Source organism: Eulemur rufifrons, chromosome 17, assembly GCF_041146395.1.
Source record: "Eulemur rufifrons isolate Redbay chromosome 17, OSU_ERuf_1, whole genome shotgun sequence".
NCBI lineage: Eukaryota > Metazoa > Chordata > Mammalia > Primates > Lemuridae > Eulemur > Eulemur rufifrons.
Genome location: NC_090999.1, coordinates 85,149,277 through 85,168,459, shown reverse-complemented (window position 1 = coordinate 85,168,459; position 19,183 = coordinate 85,149,277). Strand labels below are relative to the sequence as shown.

The window sequence follows — 19,183 nt, the reverse complement described above, 5'->3', positions numbered from 1 at the left end:
TCTATTAAGTGAAATATCCCAAGAATGGAAAAACAAGCACCACATGTACTCACCAGCAAACTGGTTTCCCTGAGTGCACATTTGGGATTCACACCAATTGGGTATTGGACAGAGGTCGGGGCTGGGTGGAAGGGATGGGTGTATACCTACTTGATGAGTGCGTTGCGCACTGCCTGGGGAATGGACACGTTTGAAGTTCTCTCTGGAGGGGATGGGGTGGGGGGAGGGGAGGAGTGCACACCTATATGATGAGAGTGATGTGCACTGTCTAGGAAATGGACATAACTAAAGCTCAGACTCGGGGGGATGGGGAGGCATGGGCAATGTATATAGCCCGATCTTTTGTACCCCCTTAATGAGCTGAAAAACAAACAAAAAAAAAAATAAAAATAAAAAAAAAAAAAAAAATACATCATTTCAGATACCTTTAAGCCAAATTAATGCTCTCCTTAGAATGAAATATCATGATGAAACCTCTTCTTTGACATGTAAAAGTGAAAATAACATGAAAACAGGTCCCATTTGATTATAATGAAAACTTCTAAAGTTTTCATTTGTTTTCCTGAGTCTTGAGCTGATTTGCGGGTGAGTTGAATTGAAGTGAATTTAGAAAATTCAATGTCTTTACAAAGAATATGAGACTTTGAATAATTTATTTTTGTTGCAGTCTAATCATTGAATAAGTGAATAGACTAATTCTCATTGAATTTATAAAATGATAAGCGACTAAACCTTTTAATTAACTTGATTTTGAGATTTGGAACTTGTGATTTTTTTTAAATGCCTGAACAATAAAGTCAAGTAGTTCTACAGCAAGTCAATATGTTTACAATAGTAACTATTTCACTTGTAAGATATACAAAAAAATAAAGATGTGCTGTGGTAAAGAAATTGTTTGGGGCCTCTCAGTATTATTCTTTTATAATAGTTATGGTGATAAGCCTAATTAAATTCAAGAGATAATTTTTCTTTGCCAACTGCAAGGTTTTATCAGTAAAAATACAAAGCATAAGTTTGCACATGTAGTGTGAGGGAGGAGGGGTGGAGGTCTAGAAGAGATGACCCCCTGAGGAACTGTAAAAAGGCACTTAGGGAACGGAACCTTAATATATAAAGAAAAGAGTACAAAGTATAAGCTGCAAGCACATTTTTGACTCTGCAAGAAAAGTTAGAAATTAAATATGCCAAAAATAAAAGGACTTCTCTGGTCCAAGTAGCTGTATAATACTCAGCCCTGTCTTATTTCACCTTTAGAGAACTTTCTATAATTCCAAAGTTATGGAGGGAAAGTTCGGCTAGCATTGTAGAAACAGCACTCTTCAGAGCCCCATTCACCTTAACTAAGGAGAAAACTTTAAGGCAAATCATATTATACTTAAAAATGAGGACGGAAGGATGTGTTTAGCGGTCCCGTTTGGAACACCTGGTAGAATAAACACAAACTAGGAGTCGGGTGACCTTGTTTCTTGGTCTGACTCTGACACCTCTCCCACTGTGACCTGGAACAACTCATTTAACTTCTCAGAGTTTCATTGCCACTTGCCAAATGGGATTTTTTTTTTAATTACCAACTCTAAGAATAGAAATGGATAATTTACATGTGGAGAAATGCGTATTTCTTAACTCATGGGAAAGTATTTATTCTCTAAGTCATATAAAAAAGCAATTAAATGTGAGAAACCACTGAACATCTGCTAAAGATTAAGAATTTCTTTAAATGATAATAGTCCCTAAGAAGTAACAATAAAATTGGATTTACTCATTCAATGCAGTCAGCTGCTGAAAGTCAGATATTCTCTCTTCCTCATTCATATCGAAATCTCCAGTGCCGAGTACACATTAGTTCAATAAATACCATCCATCGGTGGTGGTGAAAACTGCTATTTGAGAATCCATGTGGCCATAAGGAGCACAGGCCATATTACTATAGCTCCTAAATTAGGCTTAAAAGTAAAGCATGAGGGGAAACATTTGTTCCAAGATGTCCTAAGCTGCCACCACAGGCCAATCAAACCGTGTATTCTTCACCAGGCACAGGAAAGAGAAGAGGGATCTATCTTATAGTGTGCAGTGGGCCAGAAAGTAGTGGCACCAGTCACACCTCTCTCCAATATCCCAATCTGAGCTCCCAGCTGAAATCCTCTCTCTGTCCAGGTGTCCTTACTTGGACATGAGCAAGGGGGTGACTCGCTTTGGGCTGAGGGTTGGTCACCACTGAGCCCCAACTTCAGTTGATTATTCAAAGGGGCAAAAGATTCAAATCGTTTAAAGACACAGAACCCCGCCGGTCGCGGTGGCTCACGCCTGTAATCCTAGCACTCTGGGAGGCCGAGGCGGGAGGATCGCTCAAGGTCAGGAGTTCAAGACCAGCCTGAGCAAGAGCGAGACCCCGTCTCTAGTAAAAATAGAAAGAAATTATCTGGCCAACTAAAATATATATGGAAAAAATTAGCCAGGCATGGTGGCACATGCCTGTAGTCCCAGCTACTCGGGAGGCTGAGGCGGTAGGATTGCTTGAGCTCAGGAGTCTGAGGTTGCTGTGAGCTAGGCTGATGCCACAGCACTCACTCTAGCCCGGGCAACAAAGCAACACTCTGTCTCAAAAAAAAAAAAAAAAAGACACAGAACCATCCATCTTCTTACGATATGTTCTGTGAGCAGGCAGGCACATTCTGACAGCGTCCATTCCTAATCAGAAGCAGGGACTTCTCCCCCTGGTCCATCAGCTGCACACAGAAGCAAGGTACACACTTGTCTAAGTTACTCCCATAGCCACCTCATTTGAATCAGAGGTCTAAGTCTTGTTGCCTCAATTGCTTTTCCTTGTTTGATGATACAACATTTAATAACACTAGGAATTAAAGCATGGCTGCAGTCAGTAAGCATTGACTTGTATAAGGCTGTCACTTTTGTTTCTTCTTAGGACAGAATTTGTCATTCATAAACACGCAAACACTTGGTCTCCTTTCCTCACCAAAGCGGGATAAGCACAGATGGGACCCTGTGGCTGTAAAGGAATGCTGAAAGGTAGCTCAGACCCTTAAACCCACAATTCTACTCCTGAAAGTTTTAATCTAGCAAAACCATTTGGAAGAAGTGAAATGTCTACAGCAATTTAATAGAGTACAGTGGTTCACGGATGTTAATAGGGATGAAAAGGGAAGATCCAAGATGACATCTGAGCTGCTGGTTGGAGAACTGCGTGGATGTTGGGGCCACTCACTGATATAGGGAATGCTTAAGCTTTTATCATTTGATCTGCTAATGTAATCAGTCATATTAGTTGAATTTCTAGTGCTGTATTGAATCATAAGTAGTACTCCTAATGTGCTTTTATAAACTATTTGTTTATTTTTATTTCAGATGTTTCAATAGACATAAAGGCCATTAGTCCATACTTTCCTTTGATTCTACCATGTTTGTGAAGTTTGGGTATAAATATTATTATACATCAACTTCATGAACAAACATGGCAGCTCTCATTCACTGCACTCCAGAACGATATAAATGAGATTGGTATTATCAGTTCATTAAGGGTTTGGGTAAATTATCATGTAAATCCTGGGTCCTGGTGATTTGGGAAGAATAATTATTTCTCAAAATTTTCTCAAATTCTCCTGTGTCAAAGCATCTGTTTAGAATTTCTTTCCATTTGGGTCAATGATGTAAAAAAATCATTAATTTTATACAGCTTTTCAAATTCCTCAGTATAGAGTTGAGCAAACTACTGTCCTTTTTTATTGATTAGGTAAGATTGTGACTTAGCTATTTATTACATTTTCTAAAGAATCTGCCTGTTGATTTCTTTGTTCATTTAGTTATTGATTTGTGCTAGTTTTTTATATTTGTGAATGATTTTTCTTTTTCATGTTTGCTTTTATCACTACTAATTCCTTTCTTCTGCATTCCTTGGGTTTATCTGTTGTTATTTTCCTAACTTCTTGAGTTGAATACTTAATTCTTTTATTTATATTATTTCTTACAGTTACTGTAAGAATTTTAAACTATGAAATTTTTCTTTGATTACTGCTTTAATTGTATCCTGCAATGTAATATAATTTCCATATATCCCCATATGCAGACATAATTCTATAAAATAAATGTGATAATATACAAGCTTTGTTAATATACTTTTTCTTTCTCTTTTTGTTTGGTCTCACTCTCTTCCTCCCATTCTACTACAATCACCTCCACCACCACCCCACCTGCCACAGTAATCTGCTAACAACATAGTGTATTTCGATACATTTTCCCTATAGTGAAAAATCTATATACAGGAACACATGTATATCATTTTATTCAAAATTGAATTAAAGCATGAATACGTAATTGAATCTTCCTTTTTGTCATTCAACAATATCTAGTGATAAATGTTTAGTAGTTAATTCTGTTCAATGTCTCCATAGTACTTCATGGTACCATAATTTATTTTATCTTCCATTACTGAATATCATTTTATTGCTAGTTTCATTTGTCACTAAAAACAATGCTACAATTATATATATAATTATATGTATATACATACTATATATATATATACACACACACAAATACATATACACAGAATGTATATATACATACTTGTGATATTCTCTTGAAACTATGAGTGTTTAGCTGAAAGATGATTGCTTTTCAAATGTTTGAGGTCTGGAATACAATATTTTTAATAGGTGATTTTTAACTTTATTAAATTTTGATTAGATACTGTAATTTGAAACTCACTGAGACTTTTTTATGGCCTTCCTAGTCTATGTATGCTCAAGAAAGAATATATATCCTGTGAATGGATGAGATTTATATATCTGGCTCTTTATTTAAGGACTAATAATTTTATTTGATTAAAGATTATGAGACAGAATCTTAAAGGAACAGAAAGTATGTGAAAACACAAGTTAAATAATGACCAAAATGACTTAAAATAGCTATTCTTTAATAGTAAAAATTGATGTGTACATATTTAAATAAGAATGGCAAAAGGCCAGGCATCATGGGACACACCTACAGTCCTAGCACTCTGGGAGGCCGAGGCAGGAGGATCTCTTGAGCTCAGGAGTTCAAGACCAGCCTGAGCAAAAGCAAGACCCCGTCTCTACTAAATACAGAAAAAATTAGCCGGGCGTGGTGGTGCGCTCCTGTAGTCCCAGCTACACAGGAGGCTGAGGCAGGAGGATCACTGGAGCCCAGGATTTCGAGGTTGCTGAGAGCTAGGCTGACACCATGGCAGTCTAGCCTGGGTGACAGAGTGAGACTCTGTCTCAAAGCAAAAATAAAGCTCCATTAATAAGCAAAATATGAATAAGCAAATTTTTCAAGTATTTCTTCCTGTTCCTTGGCCCTGGTTCTGTCCCTTGCTATTCACTATTGATAAACATTTTCCTGAAAGGCATTCGTACTTTCATAATTGTTTAAAGCAAATAAAGATGACAGTTTAAAATTGTTTTCTAAACCAGTGGCTCTCAACACCTGTGCTCAGCTTTTGTTCAGCTAGCAAACTAAGAATGGCTTTCACAATTTTACAGAGGTTTTTCTTAAAAAAAAAAAAAAATAATAATAATAATAATATGCTACAGAGACACTATGTGGCCCACAAAGCCTAATATAGTTACTGTCTGGCCCTTTACAGAAAATGTTTGCCAATCTCTGATTTAACCCATCATCATTCTTTACTGACACTCTTCTAAATTCCAGAGATTAAAATGTGTAGAGCTCTTCACCCTCATTTCCAATGACACCAGAGATACTTTTTAGCCCGTCTTCTGGTTTAATTTTGAGTTCTTCCATGCTGCCTTCAAAAACCTCCCCCAGCCAATGCTCCCTGCACACATGGCTCTTTCTACTTGTCTATTTTTCAATTCTTGTCAGCTATGGGCTCAGAAGTAATATAACCAAGCTTCTTAAAAGACGGATTCTGGAAGAGGCTATAAACAGATCTCATATGAGTTAAATTCTGAATTTTAGTGCCTCAACATTTTACTATCTCAGGTATCTTTTTATTTTTTTAAGCTATGCTAAGCCTGATGTCTACATATCACCTAACTGGGCAATTTCAGCCAATATACTACATATAAATATAATATTAATCTAGATTCATTTTTAGCTGAGACTTGTAATTTTTCTATTTTGCCTATTTATGGGCTTTAAAATAGGCTATTTTCTCTCCTCTCTCCTCATAAATAGCTCAGTCCACATGGACCTAAAATGTTCTCTTCAGAAAATCACTTCCCATAACTGTCAGCTTTTGAGGTCTCTCAAATTCAGAATTTCTCAGTGGAACTGGATTATCCTTTGCAGTTTTGCTGTTTTATTTGTTGACCTAAGGGAAAAAGTTAAAATGTTGGGGTAGTATTTTTCAAATCTATTTCTCTCCAATGTAAAAATCAGCTCTCTCAGAATGCTTTAAAATTATCCAAAGTTCTGTGAGAAGCGAGAGATTGTTCCACCAGTGTTGATTGAGAACATTTTCACACAGGCGACAAACTTAGAAGGCTTACGAATATAGAGTTTACCAGGTGATAGGGTGAAAAAGCAGTTTAGGAGAGCTGAAGAGCCTTGGGGTGGACATTTGTGATTTGGCTTCCCAATACCCCAAATTTCCCCTGATGTGACACTGGTTCGCTCTTAGGCTATGTGGTTTGGGTGGGGCTGATGCTATCATTGTAGAAAAGAGCTAACAAAGCAGGCCTTGGAACCGCTGCTACCCATAGAAAGGTGCGCTTCTGAGGCTGGCCTTTGCTGGGATCGGGGAATTTAGATTTTGGAACGTTTCCCACCATTCCCTCAGCGAGTGGCTCCATGTGCCCTAATTGCTTGTACAAACAATGTGGCTTATGCTGACCACGTACTTTCCTTCTAGGAGTCCAGAATTTGTTACATGCGCAGGGAGAGGAAGCCTATGTTAACATGCTTCCAATAAAAACTTGGGACATCCTGGTGCCACTTGGTGTTTGGAAGAGAAGAAAAAAAAAAAAAAAACCTTGGAGCCACTAATGAACTTCATTCGTAGTCAAAGGAAATCACAAGAGACTAATAGAAGTCAGAGAGATTAACATGCTCATTAAGAAGTTAATATATTTCTTACTAGAAGTTAAAAAAGAAGTAAAGAGTTAAGGAGGATGGTGCATTCAACAATAGAAAATACTACACAAGGGTTAAGGAGCATGAGGGCTAGTAAGCAGCTGCCAAATCTGCATACAAGTGGCTCTCTGGCCTCTAAGAGTGACAGGGCTAGATAAATAATTAAAACATAACTCCCTTAAGTTTTAAGCATCTAGGATACGTAATCAACACTTTCATTAATGGATGGTGGTATTTAATATGCTTTTATATTTGGACACTAAGCTTTTCCAAGCTTAATAGGAACAACAGCTATTTAGTACAATAAAAGATCAATGTTAAAAGATTACTATTGCTTCTTTTAAAAAGTCAATTGGCAAAACAATGGATCCCTCTACTATCCAGAATTCATGAGACAAAGACATAATTACTAATATCTAACTTTCTTCTATGCCTTCTACTTATTCTGCTCACTCACTAAATCAACAACAACATATTAAAAGTCTACTATGTTCCATTATTGTTGTAAGTATTACAATTTCAAATTTCTAAGATCTTCTCCCTGGTACCTAAACTCTACTTCCCTCAATCTACATTCTTCTTTCCTGAAATGAAACACTATACTGAGCTCCCCAAAGCCCAGTTCAAGACTGAAGAACACACTCCCTCAGCTGCGGGGAAGATTATCAGCTGACATAAATATACTCCGGGAATCATTCTGCTGCTTTGCCCAAGGTCCATAACCGATGACTACTTGCCTCGGGACAAATCTGAGCTTCAGATCTCCCCCAAAGATGGGTTGAGGCCTTGTGGTAAGTGCATTGCAGCCTAACCTCTCCCTCTCCCTCTCCCTCTCCCCAGCCCTGCTTCCCCTGACAAGTGTAGATCTGAAGAGCGCTCCCAAATCAGCTTCCTGCTTGTAAGTCTCCATCTCAAAGTCAGCGTCCCCGGGAAGCCAGCCTGTAACAGCCACCCACACACATTCTCCTCAGCTGTGCTACAGGATTGAAACTGATTGCCCGACCCACTTATTGCTGGTCACCTCTGCCGCCAATTCATCAAAAGAGCATTTTCTAGCACACTTCATCTGAGCTAAATGTGGGGGAAGATTGTGATATAGCAGTACTGGCTAGTGACCATCTTTATGATTGAAGACTACTGATTATGCAAGAAAGCTATATACTTGGTGGATTTATAAACATTGTATGAAAGTAAAGAATTTCCAGCAAAGGAAAAGGGAGAAGAAAGAAACTGTGGGAGCACAAAGACTTTTCTCTTGTCTTAAAGCAAAATACTATTGTAACAAAATGTGAAAAATGAGTACATATATGGAAATTCATGTTAAAACATCAGGGTGTCAATAAATTGGAGAACAGAAAATAATAAAGAAATGAAGTGTAGAAAGTATCAAAGTGGCTTTTATTCATTTAATTTTTCTTTCAACTTATAAATGCTATCACAAATTCTAAAGAAACTAGACTTGGGTTAAAAGTTTTTATTATGAAGATACAGATCTAAGAACAGAGGATAATTATGTGCTAGCTTATATACAGTCCCTCATAAAAACGATACATGAAAAATTAGTAGAAAATGAAAGTCTGAAAAGTTATCTGCAATCTGGAAATGTTAAGCAATTCCTCGGCATTTTAGTTTTGATCACTTTTGCAGAATAATCGATCTTATTATTTCTGAATAATCTTATCTGAATGAAGAGAGTATTTAATTATTCTATTTTTATTAATAGTGTAGTGTGCCCTTCAGAGCTTGGCGTAGTCTTTAAAGATCTTCTGAAGCTTCTTGCTCAGCATGATGTTCCCTCTGGCCTTCAGCCTACCATTAAAGAATGCCTGGAAAGAGAGGAAAGAGTGCCAACAGTTAGCATGTTACGTTTTCTTTCTTTTTAAAAAAGACCATTGTTCAGGCTGAATACAATTGAATTAATAATTCTGGCCAAAAAAGGCAACTTTTATCTAGCAATGATAACATAATGACAAAGATAGCACCTATATTTTTAGATATCTATGAAAAGAAAAAAAGATGCTTTCTATATATCTTGGAAAAGCATAGAATAATTTACCTGAACAGACAGATCTCGGAGTTCTGTTTCAACCTACGCTTCTGGCTTTACTCTATGTTCTTACATGTGAATTTGACACCATGTGAATAAAATGCTTTAGTGTATTCCCAACAAAAAATATTCAATTCAGAACTTTTAAAAGCAGATTAAAAATATTTACTGCATCTTCATGAAATAGAAAGCCACAGAATGACAAAATAAGATAATATAATTCTGTGGTGACTAGGTCATGGCTGTGGTACCAGAATGCCTGGGCTGACATCCAGGCTTTGCCACTTATTAGCAAGGTGAACTTGGACAAATTACTTAACCTCTCTGAGCCCCAGTCTCCTCATCTATAAGAAGGCATGACAACAGTGTCTAAATAACACAACTTTGTTCTGTGAGTTAAATGAAATAATGTGTACCACGTAGTGTTTGACATGTGGTAAGAACATATTAAGCTCATCATTATAAAACAAAAGGCTGGCATGTTAAAAGACTGAGAGTTTCTGCACTACCTCTGTATCAGACTTGATACAGAAACTTGAGCAAGTTGCTTAAGTTCTCCCTCAGTGAGAATTACCTACGAGTAAAATAAAAATAAATCATAGTTTTTATAGCTTATATAAAATATAAAGTAAAAGAAAGCCCCTAGATTTTTAGCTAGATGGGGAAAAAAAATAGTAATTTCCATATACACTTAGCATTATAAAGCAGCTCCACAAATGTAATCACACTTAAGATTCACAGCCATCAACTTGCATTTGACACATCAGAAGTCCTTACCCCAGTTGGCAGATGAGAAAACTGAAGTTCAGAGCACTTCAATAACCTGCCCAAGGCCACAGAGCCAGCAAGAGGTAGGGGCCAGGACTTAAAATTCAGGTGATCTTTGTTCAGCAATGCCTCCTACTTGTTAACTAGCAGAAACTTAATCTCAGAAGCAAATCCTCATCAATTGGAGGACAAGCAAAACCTTTTTATCCCAGAAATAATAAGGGAGAACTCATTCAATCAGGATCAAATGCCAGGTATTCAACTAGGAGACTGGAATTTCAAAACTAAGACTGCTTTTCCTGTGCAGTTACTGAAACGATGGTCTGCAGCTCCTACAGGGAAAGAGTCAGGACTTAGACCAGCCTGCTGGGTACCAAAGTCTGAGAGGGAATTACAACTTAAAATAAGAACACCTAATTATCTGAAGTAAATCTCAACATTTGATGGGTATTGTTCAGCAGAATTTTACATATAAATCTTTCTTCCTATATATTTTCTTAGGCTATATCCCTAGAAGAAGAATTGCTGAATCATAACATTTATTAAATTAAGTTCTTCACCACATTTCTGTATCCCCGCGGTTTCCAGACCATGCACTGCCATGCACTGGGGCATCCCAGCAAACTCACGGTGGCACTGTGGAAGGTTTAACATTTGCAGTGGAAATGCCGTCATATCAGTTGAACACAACACAAAAAAACTACTCGTTTGGACCTAACTACTTAAAAGGAACCATGAGGTATTTGGATTGGCCTGGGAGTGCCATGCAAAAAGACCTGAGATTATAAATTGCTATAAAGGGAAAAAGTCTGGGAACTCTGAGCACTATACTTTCCAGAAAAACTATACCAACTTTATATTCCCTCCAACTACACGTGAATTCTCTTAACTCAACCTTTAAAATACTATTTTCTTAATTTTTGAAAATTTGAGGCAAAAATTACAGCTTTAATTTGCGTTTTTGGATACTGGGAAAAATTAAGTCTTTCTTACATATGTTTGTCATTTCTATTTCTTTCATTAATTACTGGTTCATATCTTTTATCCACTTGTTCTACTGAGGTCATAGTGCTTTCTAGAACTTTTTATATATTAGTGATACCAACATACTGTGTTTCATCATCTTCTTTATTTTCTTCCCCAGGTTTATGGGAATATTTTATGGAGTCTGACATGCAGAAGTTTCTGACTTCTACACAGAATGAACTACTGCCATTGAGCTTGCGTTCCTGACTTCCACAGTTGCTTTAATCAACTCAAGTATTAACTGAGTTATCTACAGTATGCTAGGCAATATTCTAGGCTAAGGAATAGACATCTCTCCCTGTTCTCATGGAGCTAACATTAAAGTACAGGAGTCAAAAAATAAAATGTAAACAAATAATTAAGGCCTGTTATAAATGCTATGAAGGGCCAGGCACAGTGGCTGATGTCTCTAATCGTAGCACTTTGGGAGGCTTAGGCAGGAGGATTGCTTGAGGCCAGTTAGCCTGGACAACATAGTAAGACCCTTCCTCTATAAAAAATAAAAAGTTAGTCAGGTGTGGTGGTGTGTGCCTGTAGCTCCTAGCTATTTGGGAGGCTGAAGTAGGAGGATCACCTGAGCTGAGGAGTTTGAGGCTACAAGTGAGCTGTGGTCACGCCACTGCACTCCAGCCTGCGCAACAGTGTGAGACTCTGTCTCAAAAACAAAACAAAACAAAAAATGCTATGAAGGAGAAAACAGGATGCTTTTAGAATATAACAGGAAGGAACAGTTAAAGTAGTCAGGTATGAGCAAGGGAGGAGGAACAGAGAAGTTAGTAAACTGGCTCGAACAAACAGCCCTTAACGAACAGACCTGAGGAGAAAAGAGCCACTAACTTCCCAGCATCGCACAGGTACAAAGTGACCTTTCCCCCAATATATCACAACTGTAATAAGTTAACATTGTGGTTTGACCCCCTTTGTGGGAAAAACAGGGGAATCATGAGTTCCCCTAACTGCCCAGCCTTCTTTGACTTCAACAAATAAAAACAGCAACCACTCAGGGTTCGGGCAGTTGTGCTTCTCGAGCCTGCCCCCTCCTTGGGAGAGTACTTTCGCTTCTGCACAAGCCTTTCCTAAGCCTGTCCGCTTTCACTCAAACTTGTCACTGTCGCTTGGTTGTATGCGTGCCCTGAAATTCCTTTCTGTGACATTAGCTAGACACTTTACACTGGTGACAGAACTACTTTGGAGGAAATGAAGCCAGCCATGCAAAAAGCTGGGGTGGGCGGATTCCAGAAAAGAAAAACATAGACACTGAAGGAGTGAAAGCTGAAGGGAAGGAACTGAGAAAAAGGACAAAGTAATGAGAATTAGCATTATAGGTGATGAGGCGAACGCTGTGGGATGACGCTGGAAAGATGAGCAAGGGAAGTATCACATCTGACATGGTAACAAGTAGACTGGATTTTGTCCAAGTGCAAAAGGAGATCTTGGACGTTTTTCTCAGGTGGGATGAACTACCATCTGATTTACATTTTTAAAGTGTCCCGTGTGGAGAAGAGATGAGATGGGAGAGGCAGGGCTGGAAGAAGACAGACAGGCCAGTCAAGAAGCTGTTGTAGTAAGCCAGGTGAGATATGCTGGAGGCTTATATCATGGTGGCATCTCCAGAGATGAAGAGAATAAGATGAATTCAAGACATATTCTGGAGAAAGATAAGGCAGGAGTAAGGATGAAAAGGATATAGAGGGATAGAAGGAACCTAAGAAAATTCTTACATGTCTGGGCTTATTAATTTGGGTAGATAGATGGTGTCACTTATCGAGAAGGAAGAGACTGGGGAGAAAATTAAATCTCAAGTTCTATATCGGACATAGTAAGTTTGAGATGTCAGTAAGATTCCCACTAGAGAGGTCAAGTAGAGAGCTGGTTGTATCACTATGGAGCTCAGACAAGACCAAGTGAGACACTGAAATCTGAGAGATGTCAGAGAGCTCAGTGGCTCCCTATCACACACAGTAAGATCTATTGCCAAGATCTTCAAGGTCCTGTGCGATCTAGCCCCTGCCTGTCCCATCTCACCTCTTCCCACTCTCCCCATTGTTCATTTTACCAGCCTCACTGGTCTCAGTTATACTCGGATAAGCCAAGTTACTCCTGCCTGAAGCCTTTGTCCTAGTTATTTCCTTAGCTTCATGGTTCATTCCTTTACTGTGTTCAAGTCTCTCTAAGGCCTTTTCGGGTATTTTAAACCTATCTATGATAGTTCCACTGCCCTGTCACACTAACCCAAGTGCTAGCAAACTACAACCTGAGGGCCAGATCTAGTCTGCTGCCTGTTTTTGTAAATAAAGTTTTATAGGAACAGTCAAACCTAATTGTTTACATATTAGCTATGGCTACTTTAATGCTACAATGGCAAAGTTGAATAGCTGTAAGAGACCACCTTGCCCACAAAGCCTAGAATATTTACTATGTGACCCTTTAAGCAATAAGGTTGACTTATTTTTCTTCATACCTGAAATTATATTTCTTTTCTGTTAGTACTCTAGAACAACGCTCCACATAGTAGAGGCATTGTCCTGTTTAGCCAATACCTAGAACCTGAGTCACAGTAAGTACTGAAGACATTCCCGGGAAGGAATAAACAGAGGGCTCACTGGGCGCCAAGCACTGCACCAAGCTCTCCACGTATGTTATCATATTGAATTCTCATAATAATCCTTTGGGATCATTACAATTATTATATTCATTTTACAAATGAGAAAATTGAGGCTTTGAGATTAAGAGACAAAGATTCAAATAGATTTATCTGATGCCAAAGGCCATATTTTTAACCACTATACTACTTTACAATTCTTTATAAATTAGTCTTTCTATCTAGAAAAATAGTATATTTCTTCATTTATTTAAATTACTTCATTCCTTGTAAAGTTGTATAGCTTTCTTGAAATAAGCACTATGCATTTCTTGTTAGGGTAGTAATTGATACTTTGGATTGTAACTATAAACAAAGTTATTCCATTATATTGTCTTGTTGGTTTTGCTTCTATTAATATGTAAAAGTTATTTTTAAACATCTATGCATTCAATCACTTGTTTGAATTCCTTCATTCTAAACCACAGTTATCTTGGGATTTCTAGCTACATAGTCATGAATTGAAAATAATAAATTTTTCTTCTCCATTCAAATTGCAACATCAATTAATTTTGTGTGTTTGTGGATTGGTTGAAAGTTTCAAAATAATATTAACTAATAGTGGGCTGGGCACGGTGGCTCATGCCTGTAATCGTAGCACTCTGGGAGGCCGAGGAGGGAAGATTGCTAGAGGTCAGGAGTTCAAAACCAGCTTGAGCAAGAGCGAGACCCCGTGTCTCTACTAAAAATAGAGAGAAATTAGCTGGACAACTAAAAATATATAAGAAAAATTAGCTGGGCATGGTGGCACATGCCTGTAGTCCCAGCTACTTGGGAGGCTGAGGCAAGAGGATTACTTGAGCCCAGGAGTTTGAGGTTGCTGTGAGCTAGGCTGATGCCACGGCACTCTAGCTTGGGCAACAGAGTGAGACTCAGTCTCAAAAAAAATATATTAACTAATAATGGTCAGAGAAGGCACTCTTAATCATAGCTTTCCACTGAAATACCTCCAAATGTTTCATCTTAAGTAAGATTCTGGCTGCTATGTTAAAATATCCATTTCAATTTTCAATGAGTTAGTTCTTAATCTTATAAATTGGGAATGAATGTCTAATTTTATACAATATATACTAATATCATATGGTTTTTTTACCTTTCAACAAATGACAGAATACATTAAAAAGCCTAGATGTGGGCTTTATATTATTTTACTGTACACTAAAGAATTTCACCCAAAAATTCAGTTTTAAAAAGTGTCAGCTGAAACTCCATTAAAAAAATACATGATCTGTGAACCGGAATATTGGTATCAACTATGTCTTTTTCAGAGTTGTAAGGAATCTGTCTTATACATCCGAATTTAGGAATCAGCTCAAAAACTGCAATTGTCAAATAGGAAGCAACGACGGTGAATAAATGAACATTTTGAGATTGTTACCTTCTGTGGGTCAAGCTTTCCCAGGACTACCTCCATGAAATCTTCATCTGAAAGTATGATGGTTGTATCAGCAGAGCCTTTTGCAGGACCTTCGTACACTTTTCCAGAATCATTTTTCAGGTCAATGGCTGGGAAAAATAGGAAGAAACCAATGCATATCATTTTTTCCTCATAATATAAGGGTGTCGTAATTATTCTATCTATAAATTATACCTTATCCATCATTTAGAAAAATACAAAATACAGAAATACAAGAATACAGAAATTTGTGGTAAAGGAGGGGAACTTCCAATTCCGTAGAGGCTCAGGTCATGGTCTACGACATGTCTCCTATGGGAGAATTATCTATCACCATCACCTTGAGTTTATACCACCTGTAAATTCATGGCTAATGTTACTGTAAAAATGAAGAAATAGATTGTATTCATTTTCTTTTAGTGGCAGAATGTATTTTAAATATCAAATAATAATCATTAAGGCTTTGAAAGAGTTCATAACAATTTGTTATACTTTCCAGAATTTAATGGGGGAGGAGTGAGGTAGCAGATGAGAATATGGCATTTGAAAACTTAGGAATCTGTGAGGGTCTTGGGCCATGTAACTTACAAATCACAAAGGGCTACTAGAGGGGAAAGAAGGAGCTATTTTTGTTTATGCCCCTTTCCCTTAAGATTAGACAATGAGGATTGTATGGGGGAAGGGCATGCCTCTAATCCTGGCTTGGCTGAGGCAAAGTCATAACATGTAACCAAAATGTTTATGCCCCCATAATATCCTGAAATAAAAAGAAAAAAAAAAGATTAGAAGGTCTTTGCTGGTATAGACATGTCATACCTTCGCATCCCCTACACTTGCTTGAAGAGAAAATACTTAGGAATTATTTGTTAAATGGATGATTAGAAAATCACACAAAAGAAGGATCTCTACCAAAAAAATAAAATGTAATAATAATAATATCAACAACAAAGGAAAAACTTAGATTTAAAAAAAAAAAAAAATCACACCAAGAAGAACATAATAGTTTTGTGTTATTCCTGCCAAAAAAACGCATAAACTAAATCTAATCATAAAAAAAATCAAATAAATATAAACTGAGAAACATTCTACAAAATAGCTGGCCTGTATAGTCTTTAAATATGTCAAGGTCACAAAAAACAGACAGATTGAAGAACTCATGCAGATTAAAGCACACTAAAGAGATCTAACAATTAAATGCAATGTATGATTTCAGACTGGACCCTGCTCAGTTCTTTTTCTTTCTTCATTTCTATTACTGTTACTGTTACCATTATTATTTTGTTGTTATAAAGGACATTATTGGGATAATTAGTGAAATATTAATAAGGTCTATAGATATATAATAGTACTACATCAATATTAATTTCCTGATGTTGATAATTGTTCTAGGAATAATTAAGAGAACGTCTTTGTTCTTAGAAAATTCTAGTAAAGTAGCCTTTTTGGGATAAAGGGACATCATGTCCACAAGTTACTCAAATGCTTCAGAAAAAAAAAAAAATAACATGATGAAAAGAAAATGGGATAAAAATTTTAACAATTTGGGAAATTGAATGAAGGACAGACATAAGTTCTCTGCACTATTTTTGAAACTTTTCTGTTAGTCTGAAATTATTTCAAACAAAAAATACAAAAATATGTTATTAAGGTAAATAACACACCTGAAAAATGGAAAGCCACAACTGTTTTAAGCGATTTTTAAAAGGTGCTTTTGTGTGTACTTTTGAAGAGTAAATGCACACAAGCAAGCAATCAGGAGCTACTGCTGGTAAGATGGAAAGAAAGCAGTTATTGTTACTAAGGAATAGAGAATGACCCTAAAGCAGACACCTCTCCAACAAACAGGCCTCCATCCCTGCCTGGAGAGCATATTTCTTTTCAAAGGTCATCTTTCAAGACTTCTATGAATGCATAAGATAGTCATTTGGATCCCAATCCAAAATTTGGAACCAAGACCCTTAAGATTTAGCTTATATGCAAGTTGAGAAACCTAAAGAGTAATCTGGTTTGACCACTAGAAGATGAGCACCAACCCAAGAGCTCAAAGGTTCCAATGATCACAATGAATGGATTCTGATCTGAAAAAATGCCATTTCCCAAATCTCCATACATGCTTCCATATGGCAGCAAATTTCTAAGATTCAAAACAGATGACCTCTAACATTCAAAGAACATCCCCATCCAGTCACTGTCATACAGCGCACAGTGGATGCCTGGAATTAGTGCAGATATGTAGACTTAGCATTACACAATTAATTACGGTATGTATTTTTTTAAAACCCAAGGAAACCAAATTTAAATTTAGTAGGAAAACAACCAAAATTGTTCAGTGTCAACCAGCTTAAACCTATCATCCTAAGGAAAACAAAACAGATTTTTGCTCAGCAACATTGTATTTAGCACATGGAAATAAAACTTTGTAAAAAGTTTAGTAGCATGGCTATTTTATAGTTATTAGATACATTTGAACAACAAATAGATTCCTCTTTTGGAAGCATGAGATTGTGTTTTTGCCTAGATTTATAATAAATTGCATATTCAAAACCTGTGGGCAAAATTCTAAAATGTTCATTTTGTTTATAGACAAATGGAAATACTAGAGCCATTATTCCATAAAGTGAACAGGAACAGCAGGCAGATAATCCTCTAGGACCAGTAAAGATCTTCCTTCCATTTTCTTCCTGCACGCCATGAAGCAAGGTGGCAAAGCTAATGTTCTCAGTTTCACCTGCTAATTCCTCAAATATGGTTTCCAGCTGTGAATTTGCCTCGAAGTTCCAGCCCACAGTTTCTACAGTCTAGTCCAAAGATCTTGGCCAACTACAGTTTTGGCACCACAGTTCATCATTTTCTCTATTAAACCTCCCTCCTCTCCCCTGTTTTGCACTTCCAGTAATAAAGTCAACATCCTCAACCACACAGGCTCAAAGGCTCAGCATTAGTTCTGGGTTTTGACTCTTTCTCATTTCTCCTGTTTTTCAGACATAGTCAGTAGCCAAGTCTGTCAATTCTATGTTCTGTGCAGGCCCTCTCCCCTCTGTTATTATGATTACCTTAATTTAGGTCTTCCTTTTACTCTGCAATGCAACAACCTTTGTTTCCTCAATCCTAGTATTTCAACTTTCCTGACTTACTGCTTCTAATATTCACGGCCATGGATAAACATGCCATCCTGTACTTTCATATTGCACTGTCCAACCTAGCAGAGAACTTGGTACATCATTAAATACTCAAATATTTTGTCGGATGAACCAATCCTCTCATTCTCTGAAAGCCAAGAGCACCTTTTCCATGTCTCTTATCACTTGTGTTCTGTAACAATTGTTTATATGCATGTACAGATACACAATTCCTCATGTGAAGTGCTTCAGGATGGGTGTGTTTTGGAGCATAGAATCAGATTTCAGGAAGGAAATATGATACATAAAATACATATGATATATTAGAAAAAATCACCAATGGTGCAACACTCTATAAACAAATATATTACTTCTATACTCGACTAATTCACAATAGGTGTGTTAAAGACAGTTAATAGCATCAGGTAAGTTCAGGTCAGGTTTTGCCACCAGTGAGTTATGAGAAAAAAACTTTTCATTTTTAGAGCTTTTTGGTTTCCCAGAGTTTCAGATAAGAGTAACTATGTTTTGGCCGGGCGTGGTGGCTCACGCCTGTAATCCTAGCACTCTGGGAGGCCGAGGTGGGCAGATCGTTTGAGCTCAGGAGTTCGAGACCAGCCTGAGCAAGAGCGAGACCCCATCTCTACTAAAAAAATAGAAAGAAATTATATGGACAGCTAAAAATATATATAGAAAAAATTAGCCGGGCATGGTGGTGCATGCCTGCAGTCCCAGCTACTCGGGAGGCTGAGACAGGAGGATTGCTTGAGCTCAGGAGTTTGAGGTTGCTGTGAGCTAGGCTGACGCCACAGCACTCACTCTAGCCTGGGCAACAGAGTGAGACTCTGTCTCAAAAAAAAAAAAAAAAAAAAAAAGAGTAACTATGTTTTAATTTTCAGGAGCAGACTATTTTGTAGGCCACATAAAGCCTTTGATTCTTTACCTTCTTTACGCCTTTATGTCATCTTTAATTTTCTCTGAATTTTTACTATTGCTTAGAACAATAGAATAGGATCCAAAGGGTTTACTACAACTACTTTTGGCTGGTTTTTAGGAATTAATAGTAAAAAATACCATAAAATATGTTGGTTAATTATAAAATGTTTCAATGG

General features: G+C 37.3%; 1 protein-coding gene across 6 annotated transcripts in view; it reads right to left on the bottom strand.

Moving 5' to 3' along the window:
* Positions 1-8,454: 8,454 nt before the first annotated feature.
* HSD17B4 (hydroxysteroid 17-beta dehydrogenase 4) overlaps positions 8,455-19,183 on the bottom strand; it is an 85,901-nt gene continuing 75,172 nt past the window's right edge. For 3 of the 6 annotated variants that reach the window (XM_069492749.1, XM_069492754.1, XM_069492752.1), the window contains 2 exons: positions 14,935-15,062; positions 8,455-8,900 (listed from right to left, as the gene is read on the bottom strand). In XM_069492749.1, the coding sequence (XP_069348850.1) occupies positions 8,811-8,900; positions 14,935-15,062 (218 nt within the window). In that variant the 3' untranslated portion in view covers positions 8,455-8,810. The remainder of the gene's footprint in view (positions 8,901-14,934; positions 15,063-19,183) is intronic. The other 3 variants (XM_069492750.1, XM_069492753.1, XM_069492755.1) reach the window with 1 other exon arrangement.